The sequence below is a fragment of the Tenrec ecaudatus genome, chromosome 6 (genome assembly GCF_050624435.1).
Source record: "Tenrec ecaudatus isolate mTenEca1 chromosome 6, mTenEca1.hap1, whole genome shotgun sequence".
Lineage (NCBI taxonomy): Eukaryota > Metazoa > Chordata > Mammalia > Afrosoricida > Tenrecidae > Tenrec > Tenrec ecaudatus.
This window is the reverse complement of record NC_134535.1, coordinates 19,772,869-19,794,681: the sequence shown is the minus strand read 5'-3', so window position 1 is coordinate 19,794,681 and position 21,813 is coordinate 19,772,869. Positions and strand designations below refer to the sequence as shown.

Genomic DNA, 21,813 nt, shown 5'->3' with positions numbered 1-21,813 from the left:
TTGATTCAAGAGGGAATGCTTTGGAACAACACGTCCAAAGGGCCCTGAGTTAGCCTAAAAGGCCCGGGAAAAATGTGCTAGATCTTATATTGGCCTTCATGGACAACTTTCTACCAGAGGCTGGCTCTCTGGAGCAGGGTTGGGGGTGGGGGTGGGGTGAGGGGAGCTTCTTCTGCTATTGGCCGGTCCTCTGCAGTGTCCCTCCTCCTGTCGGGTATGCAGCCTCTGGCCCCCAGACTTCATTCACACTGCCTGCATGTCTCAGTCCCCGAACTCTAGAGCCTATTCAGAAGGCTGTGGGAGCCCTGTGGGAAAGACTTCCAGTCGCCCCCCCCCACCACCATTTCATTATCTCCCATAGCTCTGGTCTCTTTGATTGATAAGGAAATGCCTTCTATTCGGCCCCTCCCCTTCCTTTGTGCTGGAGAGGTGTGTGAGGAAGACTGTCTCCCCTCCTTTAAGATCCTGGGGCTTTCATCTTGTTCTGATTCCCACCCAATAGAACAGATGCTGCCCATGGAGCCCAGCAAGGCCTGGGGCCTCCTGGTAGACCCACGTGTTAGCCTCTTACTTGCTGGATTGGGAGGAGATCCCTTAGTGACAAGGGAAAGCTATCTGGAGACAGTGCTGTAGCTACTGCCCAGCCAGCGCAGAAGTATGTCCCCGGTGAGGATGCTATGCTGGCCAAGCCCTCTCCACCCACTGTCCCACTGGGTCCTCACGGCCCAGCTGAGGTGTGATGACTGCCACGCATTAATTATCTAAGGCTGAAATGCCGCAGGTGGGGGACTTTAACAAGCAGGCATGTACTTCCTCAAGGCTGAGGAAGTTAGAAGCTCCAACGCAGAGCGCTGGCTCTGGAGGAGAGCTTGCTCTCCATGGTGGCTCTGCGGGAAGGCCTTTGTTGCTTCACCTTCTGCTTCCTGATTCCTTGGAGATTCCCAGGTGTCTAGGCGTCTGTCTCCCCGTCTGGCTCTCCTCTGCTCACTTGTTTAACCTCTTTTATATCACAACCTAAATTGACTGTATCTAGGCCCGACGCTGAGCCTGCCTCAGGAACATAACCCGGTGGGCTGATATGACTGTAGCTGTTAGGTGCCAGCCAGAGAGTCCATGCTCATACTGACCTTGTAATAACACAGAAACCTTGACTAGTCCTGGTCTCTTCTTGCAACCGCTGCCATGTTTGAATCCCATTTTTGTAGCCACTGTGTTAATAGGTTTCTCAGGTGGGAAATACCTCGGTTCTTGGCTTTGCACGAGAAAGAATTCACACAGAAGCCTGGTTTGTGATCCAAAGCATATTTCCATAAAGGACAGAAGAAGTTTCGGTCTACAGTCACTGAGCACTCATGCCTGAGGCCAGCGAGACCCCAGCACAGCCGAACAGAAGGTGGAGAAAACCGAAGGGCAGGTGGTCTCGAGGTCCAGGTATTTGGGGCCTTCAGTTGGGAGGCGTAGTGGAAGGTATTGGTTGATCCCATTGGCTGAATTAAGCCCACCTGGCCTAGTTTGGGCCCACCCAGGTGTACAGCCCACCTGGCTGGTGGAGGTTCATGCCTACTTAGTCTCGCCTGATTCTCTTCCACCCTCCTGTAGGGGGCCTTCAGCCATGTGGAGGGACATCCCCCATCCATTCTGCTACCTAACAAATCCATCTTATGAAGGGCCTTCCTCTTTTCCCCTGCTTTCTACCAACAGGATGGCCCTCTCCAGGGAACAGTCCCTCCTGATCACATGTTCAGAGGATGTAAGAATGATGTCTCACCATCGTCACTTCCCAGGTCGCAGATTTGCTTGTACTTTTGGCAATCTGGGGTTTATTCAAGATCCCACAGTGTGTTCACCAACGCCATCACTGAAATGGGCCCGCACATCTTCCACATTCACTGGCCATCCTGCACATGAAGATGGGGCGATCGGAAAAGACCACGGCTTGGGTCTGGGGCATCTGAGTCTTCGAAGTGACACTTTTCTGCTTGTGGACACTTGTGCAGAAGTCTTGTGCAGCAGATTCACCGGACACTGATTGTGGGTCCACATCAAACGACGTCCCAGACCATCTCAATGGTTTCTTCACTTACCAGGTTGTTGTTGACCGACCGAGCCAGTTGTGGGGATCTTTGTTTCGTCTCTGCTGAAGTGTAACCCATACTGAAGGCCGGAATCCTTGACCTTCACCAGCAAGGGCTCCAAGTCCTCCTGGCTTGCAGCAAGCGAGGCTGAGTCATCTGCATCTCGCAGGTTGTTCATGAGCCTCCTCTGGTCCTGCCTGACCCAGCGTTCTTCCTATAGTCTGGCTTCTCTGACGATTTGCTCAGCATACACATTGGATAATGGTGATATGACGGCACCCTGAAGCGTCACAGGCACAGAGTGGCTTGTGCAATGCATATTTCGAGGGGGACACAAGGCAATCCCCAACATCCTGCTACAGATGACAAAGCGGCTCAGAAGCTCACTTGTGACCTTGTCAGGGCTGGACAACAGTAGAGGAGATGTTTCCTCACCGCCTGCTGATAGCCCTGCCCCGGCGCGCCCATCCTGTCAGCCTGTCACCCTGGTGGTTGGTTCAATCAGCAACTGTGGACTACCCCCCCATCCACCAGCCAAGCAACCGGATGTTTGCTGGAGGTCTCTTGTCCGTCACTCATAGAGGCTTTGGAAAACCTGTTCCAAGAATCTGCAGCCCAACCCAGGCCCAAGCGGCCACGGGGTGCTTTGACACCTGGTTATGTGCGTCATTGAGTCGCTCTGACTCCTAGCGGCGCCGTCACAGTAGGAAGTGCCCGTACAGGGACACGTCAGCAGGTCTTCTCGTGGTTTGAAGCGGCAACCTTTCGGTGAGCAGCTGAGCCCTTGAGCCACCAAGGGCTATTCCTTCCGACACCTTATCAGCTTATGTGGCTGTCGCCCCCACGGGGCTGCCAGGTGCAGGATACTGTGGTGTGCATCTCTGATTCATGTGCTACTGCAAAATGACAGGCTAGGGGCTCAAGGAATGTTTGCTGGCTGGGTGAATGAACGAATGAATGAACACATGAACACGGCTGACATGTGACTCTCAAGTGGGGTGAGACCTGCCTCTTGTTACCGAGGGATCTGTGAGCCCATTCCTTTATGCTCACCACGTCAATCTGCATTGGACGTGCATGCTTTCTGCTGCACTCGACTCTAGTAAAAACAGCCACAGTTTGAGATTATCAGGCTGCCTCATGCGTGTTGGGATAGGATTGTACTTCAGGGGGTTTTCAATGGTTGGGCTTTTTTGGAACTAGATTACCAGGCCTTTTTTCCAAGGCACCTCCAAGAAGGCTCAAACCTCCGACCTTTCAAGTAGCAGCCCAGCACGTTAACTGTATGCACACTGTCCAGGGGTACCTGGTCCAAGATGAGAAATTGCAGAAGGCGGGAGGAAGGGCGAGAGCATGGCCCAGGAAACCGAGAGGAGCTAGAACTTCCTTTACTCCACGCCAGGGGGATTAAGCTGCTCAGCACAAAGATGCACACGGATTGTTTCTAAAGACCTGAAAGTAAGCATGCGGGGTTCCTAATGCCCAGAAAGGGGCCCCATCCTTACAATGCAAACTGTGTTGGGAACGAAGTGTCCAGCTCAGAGTTGGGAGGCCTGGGGGATGCTGTGACCCAGGCTCAGAATAACTGCTACCATCTGAGATGCGGGCCCCACAGCCAGAAGGGGCCAGGAAGCCCCGGATGCCAGGTCCTGGTTCCTCTGCTCCCTGGTGGGAGGGAAGAGGCCTCAGAGCCTTGGGCAGGGGCAGCAGGCGCTCACAGGGCAGGGCGGGCCTGCACAGAGGCTGGTAGGAGGTGAGAGATGCTGAATGAGGCAGGTGTCGGGGAGCGAAGGCTGAGACCAGGGGTGTGGTTTGAATTATCAGACCAGACACTTCTTAGCTGAGGATCTTGCACCACACCGACTGCTCCTTGGCCGCCTTTCCCCCTGAAAACCGTGCAATGGGGCCGCCTACCTGGGTCAGATAAGTGCTAGTTCTGTAGACCCACGCGGCCTAAATTGCGAGCACACAAAGCGCTCACACACCATCGGTTAGTGTGGAGCTGCGGCTGGTGGTGCAGGAGCCCTGGTGGGGAAGTGGGTTACCTGCTGGGCTGCCATCCTCAAGGTCAGCAGTTCAAACCCCTAGCCGCCCACCCTGAGGAAGGAAGAGGCTTTCTACTCCCATAAATATGTACAGCCTTGGAAACCTCCCGATTTGTGGGGGGTGATTGTTCTGCTCTGCTCGATCAGGTCAGACTTTGAGTCAGCAATGACTCAATGGCAGTGGGTTTTTTTTTTTAATGTGGTTTTAGGTGCCGGGCTGTGATGGCTCAGGGGAGAAATACTTACCTTTCACTCGCAAGTCCTGTGTTGGGGTCCCAGTCAACACACCACCCGTCTGTTGAGGAGGAAAGGCCTGGCGATCTCCTTCCAAACAGCACCCCATAAAAACCTTGGAGACGGGTTGGCACAAGGCCAGGCGGCTCCTCCTTACACTGTGCACAGGCTCACCACAAGCTGCTCAGCTCAGGGACGGCCCCTCACAAGAGGCAGTGGACAACCTGGGTTTGCAGGAGAACCTGGTCCGGCCCCAGCCCTCCCTCCCCAAGTCACTAAGATGGTCAAAGACCATCTTACCACCTGACTGCCTATTAGAAATCAGCTCACACCAAACCAACTGCTGTCAGGTACATTCTCTTAGAGACCCTATGGGGCTGAGCAGAACTGCTCCCCAGGATTCCCACGGCTGTAAATCTTCCCTGGGAGAAATGTGTGGACTTGAGCTGCGGATGAAACAAGCTAGGGAGCCTGTGATGAGCCGGTGCCATTCCTCTCCTGCCAACGGAGCCTGAACACTCGTGGGAAGCCGGGGTTGAGATCCACTGCTGCAACTAACAGGGCCAGAAGCAAGCTGTGGGGCCGGCAGATCTGCTGAGTCTTCCAGAAAGCCGCCCCCAGCCCCCAGGCCAAAGGGTTTCAGAATGGACCAACCTCCCCACCCCTCAGTTCATCGAAGATCCCACACCTGTGTGGAAGACATCCCCAGGTGCAGTCACTCTGCGACAGCCGTAACAAAGCTCGTGTTTATTAAGAATTAAAAATACTGTAAATAAGCCATACAGTTCATTTCACAGTAAACTAAACAAACTTTTTTTTCCCTCCTTGGGTTTTTTTCCTTTTTTGCAGGGTGAGAAAACCATCAAAGACCAGGACAGCCCGAAGGGGAAGACGGGGTGGGGTGGGAGCCGGGTCTAACAGCCAACAGGGCAAGGACACAGTGCGCAATTCCTCACTGGTGGAAGGGGGCAGGGAAGGGGGTGTCTGCTCGGACAGCAAACCTCTACGCAGACGTCGTGGGCCGAGAGAAAACTAGATTATGGCCTTTGACCTCCCCCCCCCAGGGGGACGCCGGGTCCTTCGTGGACAGCGCTCCTACTCCCCGGAAGGAACCCACAGACCTGACCTCGGGAGGTGGCGAGGGCCCAGGTTCTCCGCAGTGATCACTGTGACTAATGGCTGTGGGACCAGTGCTGACCCTGTCCCACTAGGTGCCAAGGGCCCCCAACCTCCCTCCACCCAGCCCCCCAGTTCAGAGCTGATGTCTACGGGATGGAACCAGCTTCAGTGGAGGGCAAGGAGAGGCAGCCCAGGAAAATTTGGGCCAGGCTTAGTTTCAAAAATCAAATGCAGCCAAATTTCCTTAAAAACAATGAAAAATAAAAAAACTTCCCTTTTCTCTCCCTACCCTTTTAAAACAAAATAGAGAAGAAGAAACTTGGCCAGGCCACCGAGCAGGGTGTTTTTGAGGTGACCCCATAGGAGGACATCCTTCACCCCTCTTCTGCTCGGATCCTGGAGATGGCCCTGCGGGCAGCAGCAGGACACTCGTGAACCCCCTGGTGTTCCAGCAGGTTCTAAGCTGCTCTTTTCGGGGAGACAGGATGAGGTACAGGGGTGGGCACAGTGGTGGCGGCGGGGGAAGGGGCCGTGGTCAGAGATGGCAGGAGGCAACCAGACTGTTTGTTTTGGTTTTGGTCGTGAGGCGTTGGGGCCGGCCGAGCGCACACCGCAGTGCCTTTAGACGGTCTCGTGGATCTTCTCGACTCTGACAAACAGCCGGTCCAGGTCGTTCCTCAGGTCCTCCAGCAGGACCTTGGCCGACTCCAGGTTGTTCTCGTTGGTTTCGATTTTGACGGAGTAGGCCACCAAGCTGTCCACGGCAGTCCTGAGCATCTTCAGGTCCGACTCCACCTGGCTCACGGAGGACTGGAGGGTGTCCAGAGAGGACAGCTTGGCCAGGTGGCCCTGGTCTTGGCTGAGTAGCGTGTGGACTTGCTCCTGCACCCTGTGGAGCGCCTCCACCGTGCTGGGGAGCTCGCCCACGCGCCTCTTCAGCTCCTCCACGTCGGCGCCCAGCGAGAGCTGGGCCTCCCCGAGGCTCCTCACGGTGCTGGCCATGCCGTCCCCGGACGCCTCTGGGGAGGGGCCCAGGCCGGCCACGCGCTCCTGCAGGGCGCCCAGGCGCTGCTCCTGCTCCTCGCTCTGCGACAGGAGGGCTTCCAGGCCTTCCGTCTGCTGCGTGCACGCCGCCCGCACGGACTGCACTCCGTCTTCCACGTCCCGGAGCCGGGAGTCCAGGCCCTGGCTCTTCCTCTGGAGCTCCTCGAAGTCGGCAGCGTCCAGGGCCGCCCCACCCTCTCCCGGCCGGCTGGCGTCGGCTCGCAGCTGCCGGAGCTCTTCCTCCAGCCTCCCGATCTCCCCGGGGAAGTGGGCCGCGGCCTCCTCCGACCGGAGACACTTCTCCGACAGGGCCTGCAGGGTGGCTCGCTCCGCGTCGGCCGCCTCCTGGAACTTCTGCTGCTCCTGCTTGAGGCTCACCAGCTCTTTGACCTCGGTGTACACGTCCGACTCCACGGTGGCCAGGGCGCTCCTCAGGGCCTCCAGGTCCTTCTCCTTGGACATCATCGCGCTCTGGATGTCCTTCACGGCGTCCTTCAGGGCCCTCAAGTCCTGCCTGTGGGCCTCGGACTCCTGCAGGGAGGCCACGGTGGCCTTCACCTCGTTGATCTCCTGCTGGCTCCGCTTCTGGACCTCGGTGAAGATGGCGATGTTGTCGTTGATGGACTTGGTGAGCTCCGTCAGCCGCTCCTCCACCGTGTTCTCCAGGGAGGTGAAGTCCCGCTCGCGGGCGTCCTTCACCACGTGGATGCCGTCCGAGAGGTCCCTGAGGATCTCGTCCTGGAGCTTCTGCAGGGCCTCGGCGATGCGGCTCACCTCGCCCTCGCCCTGCTGCACGGCCTTCTCCGTGAGCTCCTGCTTGTGCTGGGCGCTCCGCAGGGCCGACTCGAAAGCCACGACCGTGGCTTGCAGGGACTGTACCTGCAACCAAAACCCAGACATTAGCCGCGGAGAAGAGGGGAAGGGGCCTTTGTTGAGCCTGTTCAGGGCTGGCAACTCAGGATGGCTGACGGCCTGGTGGCTCCGAAAATTCCTACCAAAGAGGGCGCCTCTCTTGTCGTAAAAATGTCATGGGCTCCCTCCTGGCTCATAACTGCCTGCTGATTGGCGAAATGACACGCACGCAGAGGGGCCCCCCAAATAATGACTGCTCAGTGTATACTCCACTGCCCCTCGCAGAGCTGCAGGCGACTCCTAAGGACGGCCATCCTTCTCCCACCCCGTCCACATGGGTCTGGGGGACCAATCCCTAGGAAGCCCCAGGCTCTAGGTGTTCCATGAGCGGCTTCCTAACCAATCCACGCTTTCTCCGCCCTCACCCCTCACTCCAGGCCGTCACGGTTAGCCCGGGGATGGCCATGTGGCGCGAGTACAGCCAACGGGTCCTGTTAAAACGAGAGGCAAACGCCTCTTTCCTGCCAGGAGTGCTAGCAACCAGTGAGGCTGGAGTTGCTCTAACCAGCACCTGAAAAGCAGCTGCCCGAGGACCGAGCCAGCCTGGAAAACTGGAGACTAAAAAGGTCCAGTTCTGGGGATGCAATCTGAATGCATGGCTGCGGCTAGACCTGAAGGAATCTGCCCTTGAACCCTCAGAGTCAATCCACTCTCACTTTGACTGTAAGCCACTTCTGGACGGGACCTAGTGTGAGCTCAAGTCTTTGTGGGATGAAAAGCGGAGGGACGGGGCGTGGGGGGCACACGGCTGGGAAGTCACACACAGGGTCCCATGCTCTCCGGCTACTTAGAGCTGCGTGGATCTCAAGAAGGCGTTGTGCCCTCTCTGGGACCGCGCCTTCCCCAGCATAGCACGAGCAATGGATCAGGGAATCTCTCCACCTTCTCTGACTTTGTGAACACACAGCATCATGATTCCCCATCTCTGGACCGATTGGTCGACCTTAAACACGGGCTAAGGAGCCCGGGTGGTGAGGTGGGTTACTTACTCCCAGTTTACAGAAGCATGTGAGCTGCAGGGCGAGGACACAGCCAGTCAAACCCTCAAGGTGGGAAAGTGCTCAGCAAAAAACGACCAGGATCGAGAGAATGGCAGGAGGCTCAATCCTAAGTGCTGTGTGGGCCTCAACTAAATTCTGATCCAAACAAACCAGCTGTAAAAAGGAGGGGGGTTTGCTTTTGAGAGATCGAGCTAGGGACCCGTGACCCCAGACTGGGTATTTGCATGGCTGCAGGCGTACCCCACTGTGGGCGCAAGGCCAGCCGGGAAGCCCTGGTGCTGTTCTGATGGGTCACACCTGGGGTCACCAGCAGGCGGCACTGCTGGATGGTAATGGGTCTGGGGTTTTGTTCTGTTCATTGAAAGGAAGCAACTATTACTAAAGTGGAAGTAAAAATGGCAAGACTTCCTCTCGGATGCTTCGGGCATGTTACCAGGAAGAACCCATCTCTGGAGAAGGACATCCCGCTGGGTCGATAGAGGGTCACTGGGAGCGACGGAGGCCCTCAATGAGACGGCCTGATGCAGTGGCTCCAACACTGCAAGGGGCGTGAGGACGGCCCGGGGCCAGGCACACAGGGTAGCTGAGTCAGAGGGGAGCTGACGGCCCCTAGCAAAAAGATGAGGCTTTCCTCTCCCGCACAGTGACGGTCACGGGAACGCCCAGGGGCAGCTCTTCCCGGGCCTATGGGGCCACTGTGTGTCGGCATGGGCTGGGTGGCAGTGAGCTTGATGCTTGGTGTTTGTTTGGGGTTTAACAATTGTTACCTGTATTTGGTATGACAACAGAAGGACAGGAAGGGGTAGGAAAAGAATGCTTCCCTGTTTGGGGGGTCAGTGGGGTAGTTAGGGATGCATTTTGAAATGCTCTAGCCAAATGAAAGAGAGGCGATAGGAGGAGAGAATGGCAAAATGTGGGTCGTCATTGAAACTGGGGTGGCAGGTCATGGGGCATTCGTTAGATGGCAGTGAAGGAAAAGTACCGTGTATAGTCGAGTATAAGCCAACACGAATATCAGCGGAGGCATCTAATTTTACCACAAAAACGGCATCAAAAATTTTTACCACAAAAACTCAGCTTACACACAAATATATATGGTATATTAACATGTCCCCATTGAGAAGTCTTACCTTGGGGGGGGATTGTGTAACTCCCCTTGATGTGACTGAACAAATAAACTGTTCAATTGTATGAAATCTGAATTATATGACAATAAAACTGCTGGGGGGAAACTTTTTTAAAGAATGAAAATTTTAAGGAACCTGCGACCAGAATGCAGATGCTGCAGGTGCCACGGATTCCAGGGCAGAGCTGCCCCCGAGGGTCCTCTTGGCTGTGAAATTTATGAATGCAGGTTGCCGAATCTGTCTTTCTCCGGCAGGGGATGTGGGTGGGTTCAAACTACCAACCTTTCAGTTCACAGCTGCGCCTAACTGTTTGGGCCACCGGGGTTCTTGGAACCAAAGTGCCATGGTTCAAATACTAGCTCTTGACACTTCCTAGCTGTGAGATGGTGAATGTGTTATGAAGTTTATCTGTGGCTTTGGTGTCTTCAGCTGCAGAATGAGCACCTGACTGACAGGCCTGCCCTGGGAGGAGTAAATGAGGTGAAATACGGATAGTGCATAAACCAGGCCTCATTTCAGACTAACAGTCGGGAGCGCAAGGTCACACCATGAGAAAGCGACCAGGCTGAGCATCCAAATCGTGTTGTGTGTGAGAGATCTGCTCGCCCAGAGGTGTGTCCAAGTGCACGAGCCCAGGGAGGGCGTGCTGCCTGCACCCAAGTCAGCCTCCCTGACCAGAGTCACGACGGAAAAAACACAGAAACGGGGCCAGAGAACGTCCTCTTCCAAAAATAGCTCCCACCGTTGCGGGAGCCCTGGTGGTGTCATGCCTATGCACTGGGCTGTTAACGAACTCCAGGGTCAGCAGGTTGAAACCACCAGCAGCTCCCTGGGAGAAAGATGAGACTCTCAACTGCCGTAGTCTTGGAAACCCAGAGGGGCAATTTTAACCTGTCGGAGAGGGTCCCTATGAGTCGGAATCGTCTCGACAGCAGTGAGTTTGAGTTGTTCAGGTGCCGTTGGGTTGGTCCCAGCTCATTGTGACCCTGGGTTCAACAGAACCGAATGCCTCCCAGCACATTGCCACCCGCATGATAGTTTTGTCTGAGTCCCTGGGTCTCACGCAACTCTCCCTAGTAGGCCCAAACCCACTCCCGTCACTTCATGTTTATTACAGCCTGGGGCTACTAAGGCAGCATGGCTCTTCTGAGGGACCAGAGTTGAGCAGCCAACATCTTCTGAAGCCGAACCTTGCTCAACCTCCCAGGCCAGGCAAGCCCACCGGCTGTTACAGCCATTCGGAAGGCTGGACTATTTCCCAACAGCACAGACTCCTGGAGAACAAGAGACCAGGGGGGTAGGGGTGGGGTCACCCAAAGGTGGCTGCAGAACGGTTCAAAGGCAGGCTGCCTCAACTCCAATCCCAGCTCTGCCGTTCCTGGGGTTTGTGGTGTGTGACCTTGAAGGAGCAACATAACCCCTCCAGGCTCAGCTGCCCCAGAGGGTGGCTGACAACTGAAATCGTGGCTGGCCCGAGTACTGATTCACAGAATGCTAGCCCACGGAGAAGAAGCCAAAACCGTGTGGTCATTGAGTCCATGCCGACTCATGGCGACCCTACAGGACAGGATAGAACTGCCCCTGTGGGATTCCAAGACTGTAACCCTTTACGGGTGTAGAAAGTCTCGTCTTTCTCCCAGGGAGAGGCTGTTGACCCTGTAGCTAGCTAGCAACCTAATTCATAACTTCTAAGTCACTGTACTGAGTACTAATTACATGGTCAGGACCCCGCCCATCTAATAATCAAGCCCCACCCACCTCCACATGGCATACAGACCTACCACGGAGTTCCAGCGGAGGCTGGCAGAAGACCAACGACTCTGGCTTCCTCCACGTGGAGTGATTTCTCCCCGACTGGCCACGCCAAAGGAGCAGCTGCCCACTGCTCAAAGGAGCAGCTGCCCCCTGCTCAAAGGAGACCCAGGGGCCGCTGCCCACTTTGGCAAATCCTAATCCTGTTCTGGGCCCATTCTGAGATTCAAGTCACAGAACAAGCACTTATTAAGCAATTACTGCTTACTGTGTTCTAAACCATAGGTTCCCAAACTCATTTCCAGAAAAGAATTTCAGTGCCGTCCTGGCAATTAAAGGCTTTTTGTACTACAGCCCATCATCCTGGATAAAGCATACGTGTCTGTTTTTTGTAGACCCCTCCCCGCCCCAGGTTATTCTAGAGCCCCCGCGGGTAGGACTGTATCACCCACTTTGGAAAGCACTACTACACTAAGGTGCCCCAGCCCTGCTGTGGAGTAGGCACTGGGCCTGTTAACCAAAGGTCAGAGGGTCAAACCCACCAGCCGCTCTGTGGGCGAGAGGTGAGGCTGCCTGCTCCCATAAGGAACTGGAGTCTCAGAAGGTCTATATAAGGTCATTGTGAATCAGAATCTAGTGGACAGCAGTGGGTTTCTCCTCCTCCTAGACTAGCAGGCAGGAGAAAGACAGCAAAATGAACAGCACAGTGGCTAAGGGGGCCTGAGGAGTTACACGGCCCAGGTTCGAATCCTGGCCCTGCCTTTAACTGGTTGTGCAATTGTGCCAGGTGGCTTCGCCTCTTTGTGTCTCTGCTTCTTCGTGTGCAACAGGGAGATCCTGATCACGCTCAGCTCTTGAGGGGGCTGTGAAGGTCAAGGGAAGGTGTGTTTCCAAATGTTCCTCAGACATGAATGCACAATAAACATGGGGGATTAAAGACCAGTCTGATTCCCAAGTCAGTAAAAAACAAATTTTTATAAAGTGGCCATGGTTTCAGTCACTTGAGAGTCGTGAAGATCCCTAAAAATCTGGGCTGCGCCCTGCCCCCCTCCCCTCGTTGTGCCAACGGGGAACATGGAAGAAACCAAAATGCCCAAAGAAAAAGAATCTGTACACAGCTGAGAAGGGAATTAAGTCCAGGCTCTTCAACCTTGATTTCAGACCTTCCTCCAGGTGGGCAGCACTGCCAACCTTCTGCCTCTTGATTCCCTAAATGTCACTCTGCCGAGGGACCTCTTCCTGCCCCTCAAACACCACGTTCACCTCCCTCTCTCTCCCGCCTGTGTTTCGGGGCTTCACATTCCTTCCTCCCAGTTTCTTCAACTGTATGACCACTGAGACTCCTGACGCTGGGTGGTGTAAAGGGTGCTTAGCTGCTACCCCAAAAGTTGGAAGTCTAGGTCAAGTCCACTCAGAAGTAGCTTGGAAAAAAGGTCTGGCAATCTAGGACCAGAAAAACAATTATTATTTTAAATCAAATTGGCCGCTGAAAACCCTGTGGTCCACAGCTATCCTCTGACACAAGAGCAAGTCCAACTGAGCATGATGGCAGCTGGTTACCCGGACCACCAGTTTCACCAAACCCAAACCCAAGCCAGACCCACTGCCATCAAGTCCACTTTGACTCAACAGCGACCCTACATGGTAGAACTGGCTGGCCACTGTGGTTTCCAAGACTGAAACTCTTTCCCGGGAATAGAAAGCCTCATCTTTCTCCCACAGAGCGGCCAGTGGTTTAGAACTGCTGACCTTATGGTTAGAGCAGCCTAACTTGTCACCTACCAAGTCACCAGTATTGCTCGGAACAAGGCAAATCGTACTCACCTGCACTACTACACTGCCCTGTCTTTTGTGCCTTCACCCCCTCCACAGGGCCTACGCAGAGCCACGTGACTACCAAGCTTGCAATAAATATTATGATTGCTAAGTGGGTGGATGAAAGAGGAAGCAGGGAGCTGGTGATTAGGCTCCTGCAGCCTGTCTGTTTGGAGGGGGGTTGCAGTGTCACCCGACATTCAGGATTGGCAGAACAGCACTGCCTACTTTCCTTCCCTGGGAAGAGTCCCGCCCTGGGCCTGCTACGCTGAGCCGGTGACTCATTCTGGTGGCTCTGCTGGTCTTCGAAGACACTTCTGCGGACGCAACAAAGTAAGGAGAAAACTTGGCAGGCCTGGCAGCATGCTGGGGAAAGGAGGTCCCAGCTCTGGGAACAGCAGTGGCGGGATTTTTGGTCTGGGTCATGCAACCAACTTTCATGGAGGAATGAAATCCGTGGAAGCGGGAAGAGGCAGAAGGGACCGAAGGAGCTACACTTGGTGCTGGGCACACCAGAACCCAGCCTAGGCTTGTCTGAACTCCGCCCGTGGGCCTTTGACTGAGCAGGGATCTAGGGGGTATCCCTCTACCCCTTGGAAGTTAGGGCTCTTTGCCAACTCATGACTCCATTCATCTCTGTAAACCTCAGCGTTCTGATGTGGGAAATGGGCATCCCACTAAGTCCCTCACTCTTCCCAGAGCTGCTTTGAGGGCTGGCGGAGAGTGAGCCTCTCAGTGGAGGTACCGTTCTGTCTGACCTAGTCCTCCTTTTCTTCCCTCTCTAGCTGAACTATGCTACTTCAAATGCCCACTGGGGCACGCGGATCCCAAGGGACCTCTTACATAATTTTCAGTTTGAACTTCTCAAATGAAGAATACCTGAGGCTTCTCCTGCCTGAAGCTTGGGGTCTTTTAGTATGTGTGCCGCTGAAGCAAGCATAAGCTTGGGGTCCTTTAAAACCCCACTTCGATGTCCCCCCCACCAGCAGGAGTGAGATGAGGCCTCCCCCAGGCTTCCAGGGGTGCACAAGGCTGCCTTTTCGGACAACTGCCCATTCAGCGGTTCCTAATCCAAAAAGAATGGGCTCCAGGGCCCGCCGGCTCCCTTACAGGTCACTGATAATGTCCAGTGACATGCCCTTGGCCCACCCTCCAAGCTGACTCCAGCATCCTCCCACGGTCCGTCTCCGGCCATTAACAAAGAGGGTCTGGGTCAGATTTGGAGGGCGCTGGGGGTGGGGGGCGGAGGGCACCCTCCAGAGCCAGGTCTGGCCAGGCCTGTGTGATCCCGGCTATGGGTCCATCCCTCCTGGGGCAGGTGGGGTGGGGGGCCCCGCTCCCGGTGGAGGCGGTTCTAGAGGGCCGAGGGTACCCACCTTCTGCTCGACGCCCTGCAAGCCTTGGCCCAGCTCCTCCCGCTGCCGGGAGATGTCCTGGTGGCTGAGCCGGACCTGCTGGACCTCCTCCAGGACGTGGTGGACACACCAGCCCGAGAAGGCGGCCGCCGCCACCAGGGCGAGGTAGAAGAGAAAGTTGAGCGCCTTGCCGAGCCTGCGCGAGCAGGACGCCGAGGACGAGGCGGCGGCGGCGGCGGAGGAGGACTTGCCGCCGCCGCGGTGGCTGCCCTTGCCGTGCGCCTGGTTCTGCTGGTGCTGCTGCTGATGCGGGTGCGGCGCCGCCGGCTGCTGCGGCGGCGGCTTCTTCGCCACGTCATCCGCGCCGCCCGACGGGTGGGCGCCCTTGTCCGCGGGGCTTGCGGCGCCGTGGCCGCCCTTGGAGCCCCTTTGTTTGGCCGAGGGCATGGCGGGCGCGGCGGCGGGGAGGCGGCCGGGGGCTGGGGCGCGAGCGAGCGAGCGAGCGGGGCGCGCGGCCCGGGACACTTGCTGGGGCTCCCCTGGGGCCCGGAGCGCTGCGCGCGGCCGCTGCTGGCGTCGGAGGGGCCGAGAGAGAGCGGGCGCCGGGCGAGGCGGGAGGCCGGGCCGGGGAGGAGGGCGGAGGGGCCGCTGCTGCGCCGACCCCGCCTCCCGGCCAGGGAGGCCGAGCCACCGAGCCGGGCGCGCCTGCCACGCACGCGGGACCGCCGGGCCGCCCCTCCTCCCGCCGCCACGACCCCAAAGAGGGCGGGCCGGGCCCGGGGCGGGCGGTGCCGGCGGGGCGGGGACCCGGGCCGGGACTGGCGGGCCGAGGGGCCGAGAGGCGGGAAACCCTGGGGGCGGGGGCGGCTGGGGACCGGAGGGCGGGTGGCCCCGAGGCCGAGGGTGGGGGTGGGAGGCGGCCGGACGCAGGCCTGGGGGGCGGGGAGCGGAGGTTGGGGTGGTGACGGCCTGCGGTTAGGGACCCAGGTGCCAGGAGCGGCGATCCAGGTGGCCGAAGTGGGGGAGGCGGCCAGGCGGGGCCTCGGGGAACGGACAGGCGGTCTAGGGGACAAGGGAGTGGGCCGGGCCGGCGGAAGTTACCGGGAGCCGGGCGGGTGACCAAGGTGACCAAGGTGGCCGAGGGGAAGGTGGGGGCCGGCCGAGGTCTACGGAGGCCGGGGCGGGCGGAAGGCGTCCGAGGGGAGGGGAGGGGGCGGGTTACGGGGAGGGGGCACCCACCGGGCGTGTCCGGAGGGACCAATGCGGGATGACCATACCCTTTGAGCGGGTCTTCCCAGGAAGGAATCCAGCCCAGGGGTGGGGAGTCGGAGTAAGGCCACCCCGCGTGGCCACCACCCCCTCTTTTCCTTGCGTTTGGAGGCTTAAAAGACTAACGACCTGTTAGTCGCTTCTGAGGCATGTTTGGGAAGAATTCCCAAAGATTCCTGTGCTTCATTCAGTCGGTTCAAGGGAGCACGTTTATTGGGCTTCCAAGTTAGGTCAGTCTACTGTGGATGACTCGTCACTTCTTTTCCCCTCAAGTCCTTTCAACTCTGTGTTATCTCTGCCGGTCTTGCAGTCCCCAGCCTGGACCCAGAGCTAGCTAGCTGTCCAGAAACCCCCAGAACCGCGCTGAAAGCTGGGGTTTGTCACCCCTACATTTTTTTGTAAAATGAAAAATGAAAATGGCAGGCACGGAGCTTAAGCAGCTTCACCTGGTCTTTAAAACCTCTCCACATGGTTATACCTGAGTTATCGGCAGGACCTTGAGGGTGCTAAGCTCCCTTCCCAGCGGATTTGTTCAAGGTCATGCACAGTCTGGATTTGAACCCAGGTTTGGTGACGTCCCCTTGGGGAACTGGGGGCCCAAGGACATTAAATACCTTGGCCCCTCACTAATGCTGCCCCGCTGGGTCAGAAAGGCAGTTCAATGCTGTTCCCCTGGTGAGTGTCTGCCTAGCACTGGGCTGTGTCTAGGAACGTGGGGTAGGGACACTGTATTTCTCTAACCTCTGGTCTAAAAAATTTTAATCATTTTATTGGGGGCTCATACAAATCTTATCACAATCCATAAATTCATCCATTGTGTCAAGCACATTAGTACATATGTTGCCATCATTATTCTCGAAACATTTGCTTTCTACTTGAGCCCTTGGTATCAGCTCCTCATTTTCCCCTTCCTCCCCAAATCCTTTCCCTCCCGAACCCTTGATGATTCATAAATTATTATTTTGTCGTGTTTTATACTGTCTGAGTTTCCCTTCATCCGCTTTTCTGTTGTCCGTCCACCAGGAAGGGGGTTATATATAGATCCTTGCAATCGGTTCCCCCTTTATACCCCATCATCCATCCACCCTCCCGGTATCTCCACTCTCACCACTGGTCCTGAGGGGTTCATCTGTCCTGGATTCCCTGCGTTTCCAGTTCCTATCTGTAACAGTGTACATCCTCTGGTCCTTACAAAAAAATTTACAACGAACCCATGATTATCAAGTAAATTCTGACTCATAGCAACCCTACAGGACTCGGGAGAACCGCTCAGTCAGGCTCCTAGACTGCAAGTCTTTACTGAATCATACTGCCTTACCTTTCTCCCGCAGGTCAGCCATGTAGTGCAAACCGCCCAGTGCTTCACCCGCAGGCCCCTATCCTGGGCTTACGTCCTAGATTAAAAAACACCTCTTTTCAGATGCCTTCCCTACCACACCCTATCACATCCCCAGACTCATGGGGCTCAGAAGAAAGGCCTGGCAATCTGTTCTACGTGTCAGTTCAATATAGCCCATAAGTGCAATCAAATTCATTCTATGTGTTAAACAACAAAGCCAAAAAAAAAAAAAAAGGCTCACTTGTTGTCCCTGAGTTGTTGATGACTCATGGCGAGCCATGTGTGTGTCAGAGTGGAGCAGTGCAAATGGGTCGGCTGTGGGAGGAAAGGCTGGCGATGAAAGTCCCACCGAACCACCTCGGAAGAAAGACTAGGGATCTGCTCCCTCAACCCCAGCCAGTGAAAAGCTTACGGAATGTAGTTGTAGGCTAGTTCAGTACCACAAACCTGGCTGAGGGCCCACTATGTGCCAGGCAGTTGTCTATGAACTGCCAGAGTTAGCCCTCCTGGACTGGAAGCAAAGGTTTTATATTTCTTCTTTGTATCTCACCTTAGAAATGTGCTTCTTAAATCTCTAAAGACAAACGCAAACTCACCGCCTTCAAGTCGATGCTGGTTCATAGCGACCCCTGACTATCCCTGTTTGCAGGAGTGGAAAGCCCAATCTTTCTAGTGAATGAATGGAGACACGCATGCCAGGTCTCAAGGGGCCTGCGTTACAGTTGGCTTCCTTAGGTCAACGTGGAGAAATCTGCGGGGCTACTTTTGTCATTGAGAATATCACCTGTGAAGGGATATTGGAAAGCAACACCTTATGGCGGAAGAGCACAGCCAGATGACCCCTTACTTTGGACAGACACCCATCCGTAGAGCAGCACATCCTGCTGGGTAAAGTAGAGGGTCAACGGAAAAGAGGGAGACCCTCCAGGAGATGGGCTGACGCGCGGCAGCAACAGTGGGCTCAAAACAGCAACACTTGTGAGGATGGTGCAACCTTTCTGTCTGTGGCTGTGAGTCAGAACTGACTCCATGCCACCCAGAAGAACAACGCCTGGGGAAGACTGGAGGAAAGGGTTCGCTCGGGATGAAAGCAGGGGGGTTTCTGCTGTAGAAATGGGGGTGAGCTCAGGAGACTGGTGGACACGAAGGGCAGAGGGCAGAAAGACATACGTTGGGTAGGAAGGGTCTGGTTGGTGGAGGGTTTTAGAAACTGGGCAGGGAGACAAGAGGCCAGAACCAATTCTGGAATATAATCCTCTCTTCTAGGAGCTGTCGTGGGAGCCTCGTAGTTAGCACAGGGGAGATGGCAGAGGAAGACTAAGTCATTCAAGCAAACCTGTCTTGAAAGAAATACAGCCAGGATTCTCCTCAGAGGCAGGGATGCTGAGACGTCACCTCCCGTAGGAGAGATGGCGGGGGATGAACACGGATGGCCAGGAGCACTGGTGGTATGGCATCATGAGTTACACGTGGAGCCACTCACCACAAGGTCAGTAGTTTGTGCCCGCCAGCCTGGGGAAATTACAGAGGCGCCTCTCATCTGCCCTGTAGGCCTACTGCGAGTCAGAATTGGCCTGATGGCAGGGAGTTTTAGTTGAACGGAAGTTTCAAGGAGCCCGCGTGGTGGTGTGGCTTGGGCATTGGACTGCATAACCAACACTTCAAACCCACCAATCCGCTCCTCAGGAGGAGGAGGAGGAGGCTCACTATCCAGGGTCACTATGGCTCAGACTGGATTCCAATGGCCGGAGGTTTAGGAACATTCTTGGCAGAGTGACCCAGGGGAACATACAGTTGCCCAGAGCTGCTGCATCCAGATGTAAATGATTTTCTTTCATCTTTCTTTCTGGGAGCTCCAGCCTCCTATGTGGCTGACAAGCCACAGATGCCGAGCCTTCTGACTTTCAAAAAGCAGGCAGTGTTTCCCTCCGCAGGGCGGGTCCTCTTGGTTGTTCCCCAGAGAACACGGTAAGCAGCCCATGGACATGCAGCAAGACGGAGCCAGAGGTCTTGAGAGGTTTCCACTCGCCCACCCTGTTTGCTGCACCCACCAGCCAGCCGGCGCACGGACAAGGTGCCTCTCTTTCCTCTTGATTCCTCTCCTCTGTCACTTCCCCCCCTAACACACTCGCACACACACACACGCGCGCGCACACACACATACACACACACACAGAGCACATGTGGGGTGGTCAGAAATGTGAATGGAGAAAAGGAGGAACTGGCAGCATCTCTCTCTCTCTCTCTCTCTCTCTCTCTCCTCCCTGGGCCTGCATGCAAACCAAGCCCAAGCCTTGACTATCCAGTCAATCCTGACTCCTAAGGACCTCACAGGACAAGCTGAACAGCCCTACAGAATTTCCGAAGCTGTACATCTTGACAGGAGCAGACAGCCACCTCTGTCTCCCACGGAACTGCTGGTGGTTCGAGCAGCTATCTTTGGGTCCACAGGTGAGCACTGAGCCACAAGGGCCCCCTCCTCAGATTGCATGGTCTATAAATTATAAGGCTGAGCTTGACAAGTGCCCACTCAATTTGATGGCTTGTGGGAAACTAACACTGAGGGAAATGTGACTAGGATTATATTTCCTAACTTTTAACAGGGGGAATCTGGAAAGCTAGTATTCCACGGTAGGAAAGCCACCACTTTGGTAAGTTAGAGATCAAGTCCAAGTATATTATCCTGCTTTAAATATTATTCCCACAGATTCTTCCCTAACAGCTCTGCTGCCTTAAAGTGAGCTGGTGGTTGATTCCATCTCCCTGTAGAAGCTGACATTCTGGTTACTGGAGGCACCCATCCCCCTCATGCCTTCCCCCAAAGCAGGCATTAGGTTTCCTCACCTGTGAGCTCAGGGACTCTCCTGTGGTTACCACCACCTGGTGATATATGTAACTTCTGAATAGGCATGTCTTATGGCTACCTATAAATATCCCAAGACAGTAAAGATTCTCTCTGCGAAGACCTGGCTGCTGAGATCATGGCCATCCCAGAGGTGAGATGCTACCATAAAATGTGTCTGACTCCTTCATTTTATCTTCTCCCCTATCTTCCATGGCTTTCCGATGATCTTTATATATTATAACTACAATTGTGCCTACGGACCCTGCGGTTGTCAGAGGCTGGTCTACTCTGACAATGACTCTTCCTTCCTCTGTTTCCGGGTGATGAGGCTCCTGAGGACCAGGCCTAGTATGAACCCGGTGTGTGTTAGAGGAGAGCTGGCACCACCTCAGGGGTCCATACTCCCAGGACAAACCCAAATGTAAATGCTGAGGCTCTTGTAGGTGATGGTAGCAATGATGACGCACAAAATGAAATCTTAATAAAATTATATTTGCAGCGAACTTTTCTTCCAAACTCACTGCTATCTAGTCAATCCTGACCCTTAGCAATCCTGGAGGGCAGGGTAGAACTGCCCTTGTAAGGTTCCAAGACTCTTTTGGAGAGTAGAAAGCCTCATCTTTCTCCCTCGGGGCAGCTGGTGGTTTCGAACTTGCTGACTTTGCTTTGCAGTTAGCAGCCCAACCTGTAACCACAACACCACTGGGGATTCTACGCTTTTTGCTTAGATCTTGACTAGATGCAAACACTACACTCACCTCCGTGCATACATTGTATTGTAAACCATACATCAACCCTATGACAGTCAGGAGGCCAATCTACAGATGAATGAAACCACAGCACAGAACGGTGCGTCACCCCAAGGTTAATAACTGGCAAACTAAGCCCGGCGGGGCTGACACCAAGGAGCTCTGGCGGTGCAGTGGTTAACCAGTTGGCGGCTATCCCAAAGGTTGGCAGTGCGACTCACCAGTCGTTCTTCAGGAGAAAGATGTAGCAATAGACTTCAGTAGAGTCGATCAGTCTTAGGAAGCCCAGGGAGGAGTTTTACGAGGGCCCCACCTCCTCCCTGAAACTCCACAGCTGGGACAATTATCCATTATTCTGCTGCTTATAATCCAGCAAGGCTGGCCCAGCAAGCTCGGAAACAGGTAAATGACAAGCCCTGGGCGGCTAACCTCAGGGTCAGCAATCCAAACCCTCCAGAGGCTTCTGGCAAAAACAAGACTGTCTGCTCCATCAGGATTTAGTCTCAGAAACTCAAGAGCAGTCTGTCCTACAGGGGAGCTAGGAGTCAGAACCGACTCAATAGCAAGGGGTTGGGGCTTTGAGTTTGAGTGTTGTTGTTGAGTCAGTTCTGTGTCCAACAGAACCAAACACCACCCGGTCCCAGGCCATCCTCACAGTCATGGAGATGCTTGAACCCATTGTTGCAGTCACTGGGTCAATCTCACTGAAGGCCTTCTCTCTTTTTTTAAAACTCATTTTATTAGGAGCTCTGGCAGATATTACAGATCCATCGTTCCATTTATCAAGTATAGTTGTACTATAGCTGACTCCATCATTTTCAAAACATTTTCTTTTTTCTTGAACTCTTTGATATCAGCTCCCTTTTATCCCCTCTCCCCCACACCCTACCACCCCCACGAACCCTTAATATATTATTATTATTGCTGTACCATAATCCACCCAATGTGTCCATTTCTCTTTTTTGTTGCTTCTCTCCTTCATCAAGCATGATGTCCTTCCCCGGGGACTATTCTCCCCTGACAACATGTCCAAAGCACACGAGACAGTCTCACCATCATCACTTCTACGGAGCATTTTGACTGTACTTCTGCCACGACACATCTAGCTTGGTTCTTTTTGCAGTCCAGGGGA

The 21,813-nt window shown here is 55.0% G+C and overlaps 1 protein-coding gene across 1 annotated transcript; it reads right to left on the bottom strand.

The window, feature by feature from the left end:
- Window positions 1-5,086: 5,086 nt before the first annotated feature.
- On the bottom strand, window positions 5,087-15,082 carry CKAP4 (cytoskeleton associated protein 4). Its single transcript, XM_075551043.1, has 2 exons — window positions 14,501-15,082; window positions 5,087-7,396 (listed from the first exon to the last, which is right to left on the bottom strand). The coding sequence occupies exons 1-2, from the start codon at window positions 14,924-14,926 to the stop codon at window positions 6,095-6,097; spliced, it is 1,728 nt and encodes a 575-aa protein (XP_075407158.1). The 5' UTR covers window positions 14,927-15,082; the 3' UTR covers window positions 5,087-6,094.
- Between the last annotated feature and the right edge of the window lie 6,731 nt (window positions 15,083-21,813).